This window comes from Pelodiscus sinensis, chromosome 8 (assembly GCF_049634645.1).
Source record: "Pelodiscus sinensis isolate JC-2024 chromosome 8, ASM4963464v1, whole genome shotgun sequence".
Classification (NCBI taxonomy): Eukaryota; Metazoa; Chordata; order Testudines; family Trionychidae; genus Pelodiscus; species Pelodiscus sinensis.
The window spans coordinates 12812320-12826793 of record NC_134718.1 but is presented as its reverse complement, the minus strand read 5'-3'; the positions used below and the strand labels follow the sequence as shown (position 1 = coordinate 12826793).

Sequence of the window (14474 nt, the reverse complement as noted above, 5' to 3'; positions counted from 1 at the left end):
GTTCGAACTAGGGATGCAAATGTAGGCGACCGAAATTGCTAATGAAGCGGGGATTTAAATATCCCGTGCTTCATTACCATTATCTTGACGGCACGTTACTCCACTCAACAGCTGTTTTGAAAGTGAAAGTGAGCGCCAGGACGAGTTAGTTCGAACCAAACCCTTTGGTTCAAACTAACGTTACTAAATGAGGAGTAACGTTAGTTCGAACCAAGGGGTTTGGTTCGAACTAACGTGTCCCAGCATGCACTTTCACTTTCGAAACAGCTGTTGAGTGGAGTAACGCGCCAGCAAGATCATGCTAATGAAGCACGGGATATTTAAATCCCCGCTTCCTTAGCAATTTCGGTCGCCTACATTTGCATCCCTAGTTCAAACTAGGGAGCAAGTGCAGACTTACCCTTACAGACTTAAGCCATCCCTTTAATAATAACAGCATTATAAGATATAAATCAGAAAAATAATAAGAATTTTAAGAGGTTGACTATACTACCTGGCATGTGAATTTGGCTTCTGTTTTTGAGGTATGCCCCTCTTAAGTAGCCATAAAGTGACACCGTCCTATCACATTTTGGATTGACTCTAATATCTTCTGGGTTTGTCAAGTCTTCCATTCTAGGAATATGAGAATAGATATTAGAAATAGTCTCTCAACTATTATCTTCCAGAAAGGAAGTACTGAAGCAACTTCTTGTATTTGCTACATTAGACTATTATGGCAGCTTTATTTCAAAATAACAAACACTGAAGAACCACATTATTTGATATTTTCACTGTTTGACAATAGGAACACAATAAGGGACATAGTCATGTTAAAGTTTTTTTTTTTTTTTTAAGATTCTTACTGTAAAATTTTAGACTACAACCATTTTATTTTTGAATACATAAAATTTCAATACTACACCTCTGAAAAATTAAATGAGTTCATTTTAGGTATTTATCTTTTCTCCTAGGGCAGAGAGTGAAAACAGAGGAGTCAGTTTCATTTTGTTTAGTCTCTTTCTAGCCAATTTCTCTTTCAGGCTGTCATTCACGACCATGTTAAGCAAACACCTAAAACTGGAACTAGATGATTAGAGAATATTTCTTCTCCCCCATCAACATTCTCAGTGCACCTCAGAGAACTTTGTGTATCAACTTTCAAAGTACTTTTCTGATCACTTGAGCATTGACCCAATATTTAAAAGCAAAACCCAAAAGGTTTCTTTCCTACTTCTTTCCTCACTTGCAAGAAAAATAATACCTGTGAACCCATGAGAATTCCCCTCCCCCATTTATGAGTGACCAGGACTTTGAAAGAATAAAGGTGTTTTTTTACTTTTCTGTTAATCTCTTCTAAGAGTGAGCTAGCTCCAGCTTCTCTGAAAGCTCAGTCTTCAGAACTCACAAGCTTTTCCTCCCCTGTTGGTAGACAGCTTCACTGTTGTGTGATATCATGTGGACACAGAGGAAAGAATCTCTTAGGTAGCTAGAGCCAATCCCATGAACAGTTTTGTAATTCAGAACAGAGACCTTGAAGTAGACTCTGTATTCAATTGGGAGTCAGCCCAGTGATTAGAGATCAGAATGATACGTTCTCTCACTGCTGCTAAGCTATTGGGATGCTGTGCCATCAGAGTAGTTCAACGGGAACATGCAGCAATTTTGTTGTAATGTTTTATGGACAGTTTCAATACCCTGTAACATTCTAAAGATACAGTTACTGCCTCATCCTCCAGGTTTGTGAGCAAATCAAATTTACACTGAAGGCACTAGGCCAAGTTTACTGCTCACTTATGTGGGCTCAGCTCCAAAGAATTCAGATTGCAAAAAATTTTAACTGATTTTTAAAAAAATCAGTGGGGTTGCATTCTTTTATAGCAACAAATACCATGCACCAAATGCCACAGTAATTAATCATTTCATACAATTCTAGCTAGAAAATAAAGTGGTCATTTGCATGCCCAACAGTTGCATAACAGTGATATTAAAATGTCTTTTTTCCAGAATGTACAGGAATAGAAATAAACTACTCCTCCTTATTGACATGACTGGAGCTGAACTTACATGTACCAGACTAAAAAAAGATATCTTATACCACTGATTTCCCCTTATTTATGTAATTAAAAAAATAAATTAACTTTAACTTAGCCATTATCAAGTCTCAGGCACACTCTCAGCTGACTGGCTCCGTTACATTCTTATAAAAACAGAACACGGGGGTGGGAGTGCAGTAGACACAGAGAATTAAGGAAAAAAGACACACACATACCTGTCTGCTAGGACATATGGGTGAGATGTCTGCCATGTAAGGGGACGGAATTTCATGACAGAGATAAAGCGCCCGAGATTATGAATTTCCTGCTTTTGGTACTCTCCATGTACCATCCCAGAAAGATAAAACAGCTTAGCACCCTAAATCAATCAAATGTATATTAAAACTTTAATAAAACCTACCCTATTAAATTCCTATCATTAAAACTAAAGCAAAAGATTGCATTTGACAAGTTACAATTGCCTCCAGTAGATTCACAGTAATGTCTGTTAATCATCTCCTCTCCACCAAAGCAAAAAATTATCCTCAAAACTTTGGCACCAAGTATGCAAGGCTCACACCAGCAAAAAAGACTTGCTCCTGCCTCTTTTAAAAGGCAGACTGTGTTTCACAGAAACTATAAGGGTTATTTGGTTTTGTTACAGCATGCACAACAAGAATACAGCAGTTACACAGGGTTAGCATTGCCAGACAACACAGTAACCTCTGCAAAAACACCACCATCTGGCTTTTATGAACCAAGGATTTGATCCTGCAACTTCCTACCCACATCATTACTTGCTCCAATGCTGTAACAGATCTATTATTTGTGGTACAGATCAATTTCAGAAATTGATTTGCAAATAAGAAAAAAAATGTATAAATGCTACACTAGCAGAGTCTGTTGTTCACAATGTTACTGAAAGACAACGCAAATGCAATACCTTTACATATTTTTTCCAATCTCCACAGTTCAAATATTCATAAAAGATAACTGTTTGCTGTTATACCTGATATACTTCTGTCCAAAATCTGTGTTTTAACCTCTTCTTGGTCTTTTTTAACTGTTTGTTGTTCTTGAATGTATCCAGGTGAGTAAGGACACCCATGATTTTGGGAAAGCCATGTACTTGGCAGATGTTCAAGAATTCAAAGGTTTCCATCTCAAATCCAAAGCTGGCATCAATGAGCATAAGAACCTGAATGTGAATGAAAACAATTTACTGTGGTGCTGTTGAGATACCCTCATTGGCATCTTCACCTAATTTAATAGTCATGCTTTTAAACAGGATCCATTTGTTCATCTAGTTTGTTGTTGGCTTTGATAAATTTTTAATCTCTAGGAGTCAAAAAAAATCTTCCCAAGGATTTTCAAAAAAACCTAAAGAATCAATTGTGGCCTTTTAATTAAAAGTTACATCTTCAGTCCCTCTTTAAAAAGGTTGAGAAATCAAATCCCCTTTCCTAAACCTATAAACCTTCCTTCTCTCTAGGAAAATTACAGAAGGATAAAAAAAAACCCACCACCACACCTGCAGAATCAGAATAGAAGTCTCCCCCCTGCCCAGCACAACTCCACTCCTACTCCCCCCACCGCAAAAAAAAAATTGGTTAGTATCAGCAACTGCTGAGCACAGAGGGGTAGATCCTGACACACTTATTTAGTTAAGCAGCTTCTTATTCCTCAAGGAGTCTCATTGCTGTTTGAGCAGCATGATAATTCTAAACAAAATAAAGAGTATCAGAATCTGGCCATCCTCAACTAAGAAACTTTGTCCCCACTTGAAACATGGAAGATTGAGCTTTTATCAATATCAGCAGGAATGTCTGATTAAATTAGTAAAGAAAAAGGCCCTGATTGTTTTGGGTAACTGACAAACACAACAAAAGATTAGGTTAACTCAAGAGACTACTGCTTTAATGCCTTAAGGGACTACAGCATCTAAGATCATAAACAGGTCTTTGGTATAAGTGAGATAAACTTTCCTTGTATGTTGCAATTACTGTAATGTGCCACTGAGATGATGATGATGATGATAATAGAAAAGAACACTGACATAGGATACTTGTCTCCTGTGGTCACATGAACATGAGGCAAAGCCAATTATGACCTCAGAAACAAGCTGCCTGAGATGCAAAGGAATTAATGACTTATGGCTACATCTATAATTAAGTCATCCTAACCTTGTGACAATCAAGCGTGTATATGGCTTTACTCCACCACATCCATTCATAATCTCAGGCATATACCATATTTAAACACATCTCTTGTGTCAAAGAACATGTGTGCAGCAGAACACTATCAAGATGAGCTGGTCAATTTCAGCCAATAAATAACCCCATAATTAACTATCAGTGAAAATATGCGCCATATCCCCCATCTTAGGTATCAAATCTGAGTAGAAAATTAGTTTTGTACCATATCACAAAGATCAACTCAGATTTGCTAGAACCAAAAATGGAGGTAAATTACAGAATTGAGGCTCTCATCTGAAAACACCCTGACTGCAGCACTCAGAATCCAGCACTCCAGTCCAGCTAGAATGCATCAGGTGAACCCACGTAAAATAGCAGTCTGTTTCCATTCTACACATTAGTGAGCAATCTGATCAGTGAAGAGTTTTTTCTCCTATTAGAGTTATTTAAGGGGGCTCAAACAGGTGTACAAGGGTGATCCAGTGGATACAGAGCACTCAGGCTTTCAGAAAGTGTTTGACAAGGTCCTTCACTAAAGGCTCTTGAGCCAACTAAGTAGACATGGGATAAAAGAAAAGATCCTCTCATGGATCAGTAATTAATTAAAAACTAGGATATCAAGGATAGGAATAAATGGTCAGTATTCAGAAGGGAGTGAAGTAAATAGTGGTGTCACCCAGTGGTCTGTGCTGGGACAAGTACTGTTCGGCATATTCGTGATCTGGAAAAAGGGGTAAACACAGCGAGGTAACTAAATCCGATAATACAAAATTGCTCAAGATCATTAAGTTAAAAGCAAATTGCGAAGAATTGATCTAATAAAATTAGGTGACTGGGCAACAAAAAAGCAGGTGAAATTCAATGATGATAAACACAAAGTCATGAGAATGTTTTCCAATGTGCAACTAAATATACAAAATGATGGAGACTAAATTAGCTGTTACCACTCAAGAAGGTGATCTTGGAGTCATTGTGGGTAGAATTCAGAGAACATCTATTCAACATGCAGTAGCAATACAAAAAAAAAAGCTAGCAGAATGTTAGAAAATGTTAGGAAAAGGATATATAAGAAACATCATGATGCCTCTACATAAATCCCCTGTACACCCATTTCTTGAATACAGATCTGGCAACCTCCTCCCAAAAAAATGGGAAAAGAAGGGCAACAAATTAGGGATGTGAACAAGTAGTCAGTTGATTAACCAATAAACCTAGGCTTATCAGTTAATCTAGTCAACTTCTCGCATTTCCCCCCCTCCTTGCTCCCTCTGTATCAGTTTTACCAGTGACTGCAATGGGAATAAGGATCAGGCCACTAATTTGTAGGAGTGATCTTGGAACAGTATTACTTCCAACATCAGTATCTGCGTTTTTGTACACAACTACTGACTTACCAAATCTGCAACTTTAGCCAGATCAATCATCGTGTTAATGTCGCATCCACATTCAATAATGGTTAGCCTACGCCTTTTGCCTGCGAAGAAAGCGTAAAATTAAGGGAAAACAAAGGTGAACCAACTAAAGATATTTTCATCTTTAATCTCAATGGTCTCAAGCCATTACATCAATTCTGATATAATACTGCATAGTTACAGCTGACTTCCCTAATTAGCCATGCTTACATGTTAGAATGCTACCCAGCTGTATTGTTAGCAATAAAATCAAGAAATGCCACCTTTGACAGACAATTTAGTTCCCTATTGCCCTATTAAAAATACCAGATGTAAGAGCAGCAGAGATAGAATTTTAAATTCCTGTTGCCTTTGTGCGATTTATTGCTCTCCTGAATTACACGTTGCTTGCACATGACAGAGGGGATGGACTGGATAAGCCAACATTTTCTTCCCAGTTTAAACATCTTCAGCTCCTAATTATATGTATGGCTGAGAGTACTCCTGATTCTTCTAGTTGGTTGAGTGATACTCCCCTTTTATAAAACCGGTTGCTTATAACTTTTCCAAATTTTAACCACTTGAGCTGTAATTTTATTCAGTGTCATTCACAGTGGTAACCACAGTAATTCATAATGACAATCAGTAGTCACTGGGCCAGGAAAAGAGTGAGAATGACTTTTTATCCTAGTAACTAAGGCACTTACCTGGGATGTGGGAGAGTCAATTTATAGTCGCTGTTCCAATCGCTAATTATTTATTTTAAAAAAAGTGAAACAGTTTCAACAGGAGAGGTGAAAGACAATGATCCTAAAATATCCCCTAAATCAGTGGTCAGGACACTTTTCCATAAAATGGGAGACCCATGTTCAAATGTTCAGGAAAGTCATAATTGAGCACTTGTCTGGTTTAGATGAAGTTGCAAGGATCTATTATAATAGTCTGCAACAGGATCATATACTGTTTTTTCCACAGGCGCTCTCTCTCACTTAGTGTACAGGCTAGCCCTGTTCTAGGGATGGAGTAGGACTGAGTAGCGAAGACAGCTGTCTATGGAACTCCTATTTCATTTTTGCAGAAAGCAGGTGGATTGCAAAGTCAGGATAATGTGGTTAAGACAGTTGAATACTGCCCCAGAGAACTGGGTTCTATCCCCACTCCTACCAGAGTTCCTATGCAATGCTAATCAAACCACTTAAACTAAACTATTCACAAGTAGTCAGTTTTATGCTCCTGACTTTATAGGTGCTAGACTTGAGATCAGGAGCCTGCACTTGCAAAACTGATAAGAACTCAGCTGCAATTTAAATAGGCTTAGTATTTTATATGATCAAAACACAAAGTGCTTTAAAAAAAATACATCACCAAAATTTCAAACTGGACACCCAAAAAACCATTTCTAATCCTAATCTCAGACTATTTCTCCTTATTCCCCTCACCTCACAGAGGCATTGTAAAAATAAGTTCATTTATATTTGTGAAGCCTTCAGATACTATTCTAATAAGTGCCACAGAAAAGACTATGAAAAAATTAACAATTCTGTCTTTTAAGCAGGGTTTGAATAGCATGCAGTAAGACAGATCTGGGACCACTCACTGAACAAGAACGAAACAAAATACTGATTAGCTGATTGTTAACTGCACACCATCCTGCCTGAGTACTGAATGAAACGGGGTCCAGTGGAAAAAATAGTATATGATCATGTAATTAAAGACCGTATCATAATTAATACACATAAAGATAGGACACATTTAAATCTGACATTTCTTATGTTTTGAATGCTTGATTTTGCAACCTTAATAACAGTGTTATAATAGTTTAATTGTAAATGTGTAATTTATAGATCAAAGCTGTTAAAAATGTATGACAAAAATCTTATTTTCTTAAGGCACAAAAAAGCCACCCATCTGTTAGGAATATTTACCTACTACCATTACAAACATTTAAAACTACTGTAATTGAAAAATAAGAGAAAAGTATTTGCTTACTTCATGAATTTCATATCACATTGTGAACAGTGTTAATTCCTCACTTTTGATTGTGTCTTTCCCATAGCAACAGGGCGAGACAAATGTTTTCAAAAGGAATTGGGAAGTATAATTATAAAACTAGAAAAATTGGTAAGGACTTTTAATTCATTTTTAAAATAGAGTTTCAAATGGAAAGCTTCCTTAGATTATTGTATTAATATATGGTGCCTGCTTGCAAGACATATTTGACAGTTTAGTTGTTCTCAGCATATGTCAAAACGTATTGTGTGAGAGAGAACATGTAGATGAGCTAAGGTCAAGTCGCCCTTCAATTTATCACTGTCTCTCCAAATCCAAAATGCAGGACAATGTAGCACTTTGTAGCATCTCCAAATCCAAGATGCTATGTATCAAATAACAGTTTATTTTTTTGGTTCTCACCTGATACGATTGTTACAGGACCTCGTATTTCAACCAGTTTTTGCCTGGTGAAATTCCTAATTAAACATTTTATTAAAGTGCTCTTTCCAACTTTTGGGGGGCCAACTACCACCACTATCACAGGAGGAGGTTCTAAGGGAGTTCGATCAACCACCGGAATGTGATGTTTTTTCGTCTTCAAATCCTGTGTCCTATTTATGAAGAAATTAATAAAAAGTTGAATAAGAAGTTATCAAAAAAGCAAGAACATTTGTTTTTAAGGTGCTAAGTATTTCAGGGACTCATTCACTTGGGTGTAATCATTAAGCACTCAGTTATCCACACCGAGATGCACAACTCCCACTGACTAAAGAGCTAGCCAGATTTTCCCGTCATAAAGATTAACACAGCAATGCAGCATGACAGACCCAGTTAGGTCCATTTATAATGACTCATTAGAATAAAGAATATATTGCTGTGTGGATATGGTAAACCACTTTAGCTGTATGAGCATGGTTCACAAAACACAGTCCTATTAGTATCTACAAATTATTTCATTGGAGAAAACAATAAGAGAAAATTCATCAAGCCCAGCATGCTCTAAAAGTTTCCATACCTGTGAAAGGTTCTGGCCATCCGCACAGCGGACTGGACCGTAAAGGCCTTTGGGTTTCTCTTCCGAGCATCCTCCTCATCTCCAAGTCCTAAATCAGTCAGATGACGCTTCCTTTTTTTGTCAGCTTTTGGCCCACTGTGCTTCTTACGATGCTTCTTCTTGTCAATTTCCTCCATCTTCTTTTATTAGGAATCACCTGTCACCAATGTCAAGTGGACTGCTTTTGCCAATGATACTGAGCATAGCTGGTATATGGAAAAACCAATTCTTACACAACACAGAAAAAAGAAGCAACATTACTTAAATACCTGTTTTCCACCTAAGACATAATAGGTTGAATTTTCCTCTAGGAGGGTCATGCTTATCTAAGATAAAGGAAATTCAAGATGGCGTCACCACTTGACTATTTTGTTGGTGATAGTGAAAATTACCTTCCTTGCTATTAGGGATGTAAAATCTCATTTAAAATGTTAACCAGTTAAACTATACATCTAACCAGTTAACCAGCCTGCCACAGCACGCATCGGACAGGGGACCAATGGAGCATCCCACCACCATGACGCAGCATGGTGGACCTGGCCAGGCTGGAGCACCCCACACGCACACCACAGTGGGCCCACCACACCGCATCATGCATGCCACGAGCAGGGGGCTGCTCCAGCCCAGCCAGGAGGCAGTTAACTAGTTACCAGTAAGCATGAGAAATACAAGTAAAGACAATGGGGTTAATATATCATTAGAAGGACTGTGATAGTAGTTTTATTTGGGAGTCAGTCAGGATTCATTAATTCAATTGGGCCAACATTATTCAAATAGATATGAGCAGAGCTCGCCAGCTGCGCTGTCCGGCGATCTACGCATGCGCAGATTGCCCAAACCCGGCTCGCCATGGGCGAGTAGATTGTATTATTTGTCGAGCCCTGGATATGAGGGAGAGGAGGTAGGGTCCTACGCTAATTGAGGGCAGAATTGAACAAGTAGAAGGCCAGGCAGGAAGTGGTAAGACTTCAAGGACCTGCATATGCTTGGATAGTGCCCAATCCAAGCCATATGCCTCTGTGGCAGTGGCGAGCATCAACACAAACAACAAGGCCCCACCTGGGTACAAAGTTTCCCGGGGCTCACTGCAGGAAAGAGACCATGCAGGGCACCAAACACCAGAGCTCCCTGTAAGCGGTGTGCGAGTGCAGCCACGCAGGAACGTTTCAAAGGCAGGTTCCTACCAGTGGTGCACAACGGCCCACGCCTCGGTGCAAACAAACAATTATTCTGCAGGCGGCAGGAGAAGACCCGAGGGAGGGAACACGGGCCACCCCCCAGGCAGAACGGGCCACGTGACTGCAAGGGAAGCCCAGCAGGGCTGCAGACGGCCCCACCACGCAGGCACATGAAGGGGTCAGACCGGCCTAGGGGCGGGCACCCCGGGCTCAGCAGCGGGCCGCGCCCTCAGCGTCCGGGGGGCCAAGAGCTCAGCGACCGGCCCGGGGGGGGGGGGCGTTTCACCCGCCCCCAGCCCGGAGCAAAGGGGGCGCTGACGGACTGACCTCCCCGGGCGCGGGACTCGGCCTCGGAGGGGAGGGGCCTCGCTCCCAGCCCCCGGGGAGAGAAGACTCACAGCGGGGCCGCGGCACCACCTACCCCCGCCGCACCGCCTGCCCCAGCTCCGCATGGGCGTCCGACCGGAAGTGCGTCCTAGCCAATTGCGCCCGCCCGGAAGCAGCGACTCAGCTGCCGGGCGGTTGTTGCTGTGACACACATCGAGCCCCGGGTGAGGGACGGTAATTGCTGTGACACAGGCCGGGGGGGGACGATTATTGCTGTGACACACGAAGAGCCCCGGGTTCGTGGGGGGGACGGTTATTGCTGTGACACACGCCGAGCCCGGGTTGGTGGGGGGACGGTTATTGCTGTGACACACGCCGAGCCCGGGTTGGTGGGGGGACGGTTATTGCTGTGACACACGCCGAGCCCGGGTTGGTGGGGGGACGGTTATTGCTGTGACACACGCCGAGCCCGGGTTGGTGGGGGGACGGTTATTGCTGTGACACACGCCGAGCCCCGGGGGTGGCGGTTAGTTGCTGTGACAGACGTTGGGTCGCGAGCCGGGGGGAGGGGCTGACCGCCGGGGGCGTTGCCCGCTCTGGGAGCCGCTGCACCCCTCCCCTCCCCCCCCCCCGCCCGGACCCGGTGCTCAGGGCGGCGCGTCCCCCTCGCTCCCCGGCGGCAGGGCCCCGCTGGGGCTCCGCTCCCGGCCGCCCCTGCAGGCGGGACGCTCGTGGGCTCGGGTCTCCCTCGCCGGGCAAGGCGGGAGCCGCCCATGGGCCGCGGGCCTGGCGCGCGACTCGCGGGGCGCCTGGCTCCCGGGGCGCGTGGCGGGCTGGCAGCCGGCGCTGGGGCCCTGGCGCGGCGAAGTCATCAGGCACCCGCTGAACCTGCTGCAACGCGACTAGTCCCGCTGGGGCGATCGGGGCTGTTCCCGGGGGGCGGGGCTCCATTTAGGGGACTTGTAAGCGAAGCGCATGTTCATTTGCATGCGGGCGGGAGGGGCCCAAGGGAGAGCCCAAAGTCAAAAAAGATTTTTTTCTTTTAGCTAAAAGTCCTGCAAACTCCACCTAGGATTTGGTGAGAAAGCTGCGATTTTGTGTTCAGCATAATCATCAGCACTGAAAGCTGCACAATCAGTTTAGCTGACAATATTGTTTATGATACTTGAAGCGCCATTGAACCCAGCTTTTTTCTGTATCCACTCTGCAGCACTAGCAGGAAAGACTCATTGAAAAAGTAGGGTATAAAATACTGTTTCCATATAGCCCTCCTACAAACCATTTTAATCACATGGTAAAGTGCCACAATTTTTATTTTAGTAGAACAGGAAAAAGTGTAAGGCCTCATTTCTCTCCCACTACATGGGGCATATACCTACAAACACTTCTATACATTTGATCTGACCAATACTTCGCTTCCCAGTTTTTGTCTGTTTAGGCCCAATCCTGCAGACATTTGTATGCATGTTTAATTTCTATAATTCTGAAGTAGTCCCATTGAAATCAATGGGAATAAAGTTAAGCATATGCTTGTTTGCAGGATCAGGACTTTGAAATACAAAAATAATAATAAAATATTTGGAAACTCACCGCTTAGACCTAGGTCTTGCAGACATTTGTGTTTCAACAAGAGATCTGACTAATTTCCTGTCCTCCCCCCATTTTTTAAACAATCCTTGCTATGAACATAACTATATGCAAGAAGTAAATATAATTTAATAAACTCTAATAAGAGCTTGTGGAAAGCCTTTAACTAGCAATAGAAAGGATAGAGTTTGTATTTAACAAGTCTGAGCCAATGTTGTTATTGTGAAATTCATGCTAGACAGGACACTAAGATAAAGGTTATATGCAACAAAGGGAGACCACAAATAATTCACACCAGATTATCAGCTCATTTGAACAGAGCACTGCCATGTGCCATGGATATTTGCTGTTCAAAGCTCTGTATGTAGTAAACATTGCATGCTTGTGAGAAGTAAAGGTAATAAACTTTGCTTTCATATTTAAAGTACAGGATTGATCAATGAGAAGAAAGCTATTCCCCCTATACACTACATACCCAGAGCTCAAGCCCTGCAGCCCCATACTACCCCAGCAATCACAAAGGGGTACTAAGTGGGAGCCATGGTTGCTTGTCCAAGAGAAAGAAAGCTAGTGCAGAAAGAAAGCCTATGGACATTGCCTATGGAGCACTTTTACAGGCTATGTACCTGTCCAAGAGGTAGATGCAGATGGAAGGTCACAGGGCAAATAACCAGCTACTTCAAGAGACCAGAAAGGAGATGAGCAAGACATCAGCCGGTTCTGCATACTGTCACACAGTGCAGAAATACCACGTTCAAACACTTTTCTTCTTTCCCACTCAACAACACATTCCCTAAGGATACGTCTACACAGCACTATTATTTTGGAATAACTGACATTATTTTGAAATAGAATGAACATCTACACATAAGCAGTTATTTTGGCAATGTCCAGCCCAAGGACTTCTTACTCGGACTCCTGTAACTCTCATTTTACGAGGAGTAAGGGAAGTTGGAGGAAGAGTGCTCTATTTTGAAATAAGTGCTGTGTAGATGTGCCCAAATTCTAAATGAGCTATTTTGATTTAAGCTACATAATTAACGTAGCTCAAGTTACATAACTTATTTTGAGTTTAGCCCTGTTGTGCAGATGTACCCTAATAGAGCAGGATTTCTGCACAGTCCCCTCTTCACAAAGGGAGTTTACACTTGTTAGAAAAGAGTGTAGCTCTTGCGCAAGAAGCCCTCTATTCCCACGCTTTACTGTAAATCTTCTTGCACAAGAGTGGGTGGGCTGTGTGGATGCTCTGCGGGTTCTTGCGCAAGAACCTTCGTTCTTGCGCAAGAACCCGCCAGTGAAGACATACCCAAGGAGAGGAGAGAATCTCATTCTAATTATTTGTCATCTCAAGTGTGTTGTCTAGACAGTTGGTGTAAATTTTAGCTGATCTTTCAGAAGTTGAGATGCCATTCATCTTTGAAGGCCGAAGCAAAGTCAGTCAACGGAAAGACTTCTGGAACCAGCATAAAGCGAATGTGGTGGAGTCTCATGCTGGGAGCTGGGACTATGTCTAAAGCAGTGGTCAGCAATGAGTAGCTCAGGATCTACCGGTAGATCTTGGAGCCCCTGACAGGTGATCTTGACTGGTTGGGCCAAGAGGCTATCGCATGCTGGCACTTCAGCTGCCCCTTTCCCCTCTGCTGCACATTTCCTGCCCTTTGCCTAAGAGACTGTCCCCATCCCCAGGAGCCTTCTGGTTAGTGTGAAGAGCAGGGAAGGGAGAGGAAGGGGTGCTGATGCCAGGGTGCCCCCCCTCCACCCTGTATTCTATTTCCACAAAACAGGTGGAGGAAGAGCACAGGGCTTTGGATGGAGAGAGTTTGCTGGCTGCTTTAGGGAGTGGGCCATGGCCAGGGTGAGCCTGCCTTAACCCCACTGCACCAACACCCAGGAGGCACCTGAGGTAAGCAGTTCCCAGCTAGATCCAGCTCTGAACCCCTGCCCCAGTCATGAACCCCTACTGCACCCCAAGCCCTGCCCTAGCCCCAAACCCAAACTCCCTTACAGAGCCTGTACTCTGAGCCCCCTCCTGTACGTTGACCCCCTGACCCAGGCTTAGCTCAGAGCCCCTCTCACACTCCAAATCCCCAAGGCTAGAGCCTGTGCCCAACCCTCTGCCCCTGCCTAGTGAAAGGAAGGAAGGATGGAGTACGCAGGAGTAGCAGAAGGGGCGGGAAAGAGGTGGTGCAAGGGTATTTGGGTTGAGGTAGATCCTGGATTGCACTTACATTAAAAAAGTGATCTTGTGTTTAAAAAGGTTGGCGATCACTGGCCTAAAGGAAAAGGTCTATCCCTCCAAACTACAGGACCATTTAGCAGCACTTTGAGACTGTAGGAGACCACGTCACTGGTACAATACCTTTATTGGCAGACACTGGCTTTGGGATTTGCCTAGTTGAATATACCCTTAGCCATACTTCACTATAGACCAGATGTGGACAAATAGCAGCCCATAGGCCTGATGCAGTTCCCTACAGTGGACCACTGCCACTATATTTACTGTCTCTCTGCAGATTTCAGCGACTGTAGCTCCCATTGGCTGCAAATCACCATACCTGGCCAGTGGGAAGCAGGGTCCTGGTTCACACCACTCCCATTGGAAGGGAATGGCAATCCAGGGCCAAAGTGAGTTGTAATTACCAACGCGTGCAGGTGTGGGTAAATATAGCAGCTGTGCCCCAATAAGGGCTAATCTTGGCAAACTGCTGCTGTTTTATTGCCCATCACCACAGCAG

At 43.0% G+C, this 14474-nt stretch overlaps 1 protein-coding gene across 5 annotated transcripts in view; it reads right to left on the bottom strand.

Moving 5' to 3' along the window:
* BMS1 (BMS1 ribosome biogenesis factor) overlaps nt 1-10399 on the bottom strand; it is a 37493-nt gene extending 27094 nt beyond the window's left edge. The window contains exons 1-7 of one of the 5 annotated variants that reach the window (XM_075934772.1): nt 10247-10399; nt 8609-8853; nt 8014-8204; nt 5605-5684; nt 3025-3213; nt 2252-2394; nt 494-615 (exon numbers count right to left, since the gene is read on the bottom strand). In XM_075934772.1, coding sequence (XP_075790887.1) covers nt 494-615; nt 2252-2394; nt 3025-3213; nt 5605-5684; nt 8014-8204; nt 8609-8784 — 901 coding nt within the window. In that variant the 5' untranslated portion in view covers nt 8785-8853; nt 10247-10399. Of the gene's footprint in view, nt 1-493; nt 616-2251; nt 2395-3024; nt 3214-5604; nt 5685-8013; nt 8205-8608; nt 9695-10152 lie in introns of those variants that run through there. The other 4 variants (XM_075934774.1, XM_075934773.1, XM_075934771.1 and 1 more) reach the window with 4 other exon arrangements.
* Nucleotides 10400-14474: the final 4075 nt, after the last annotated feature.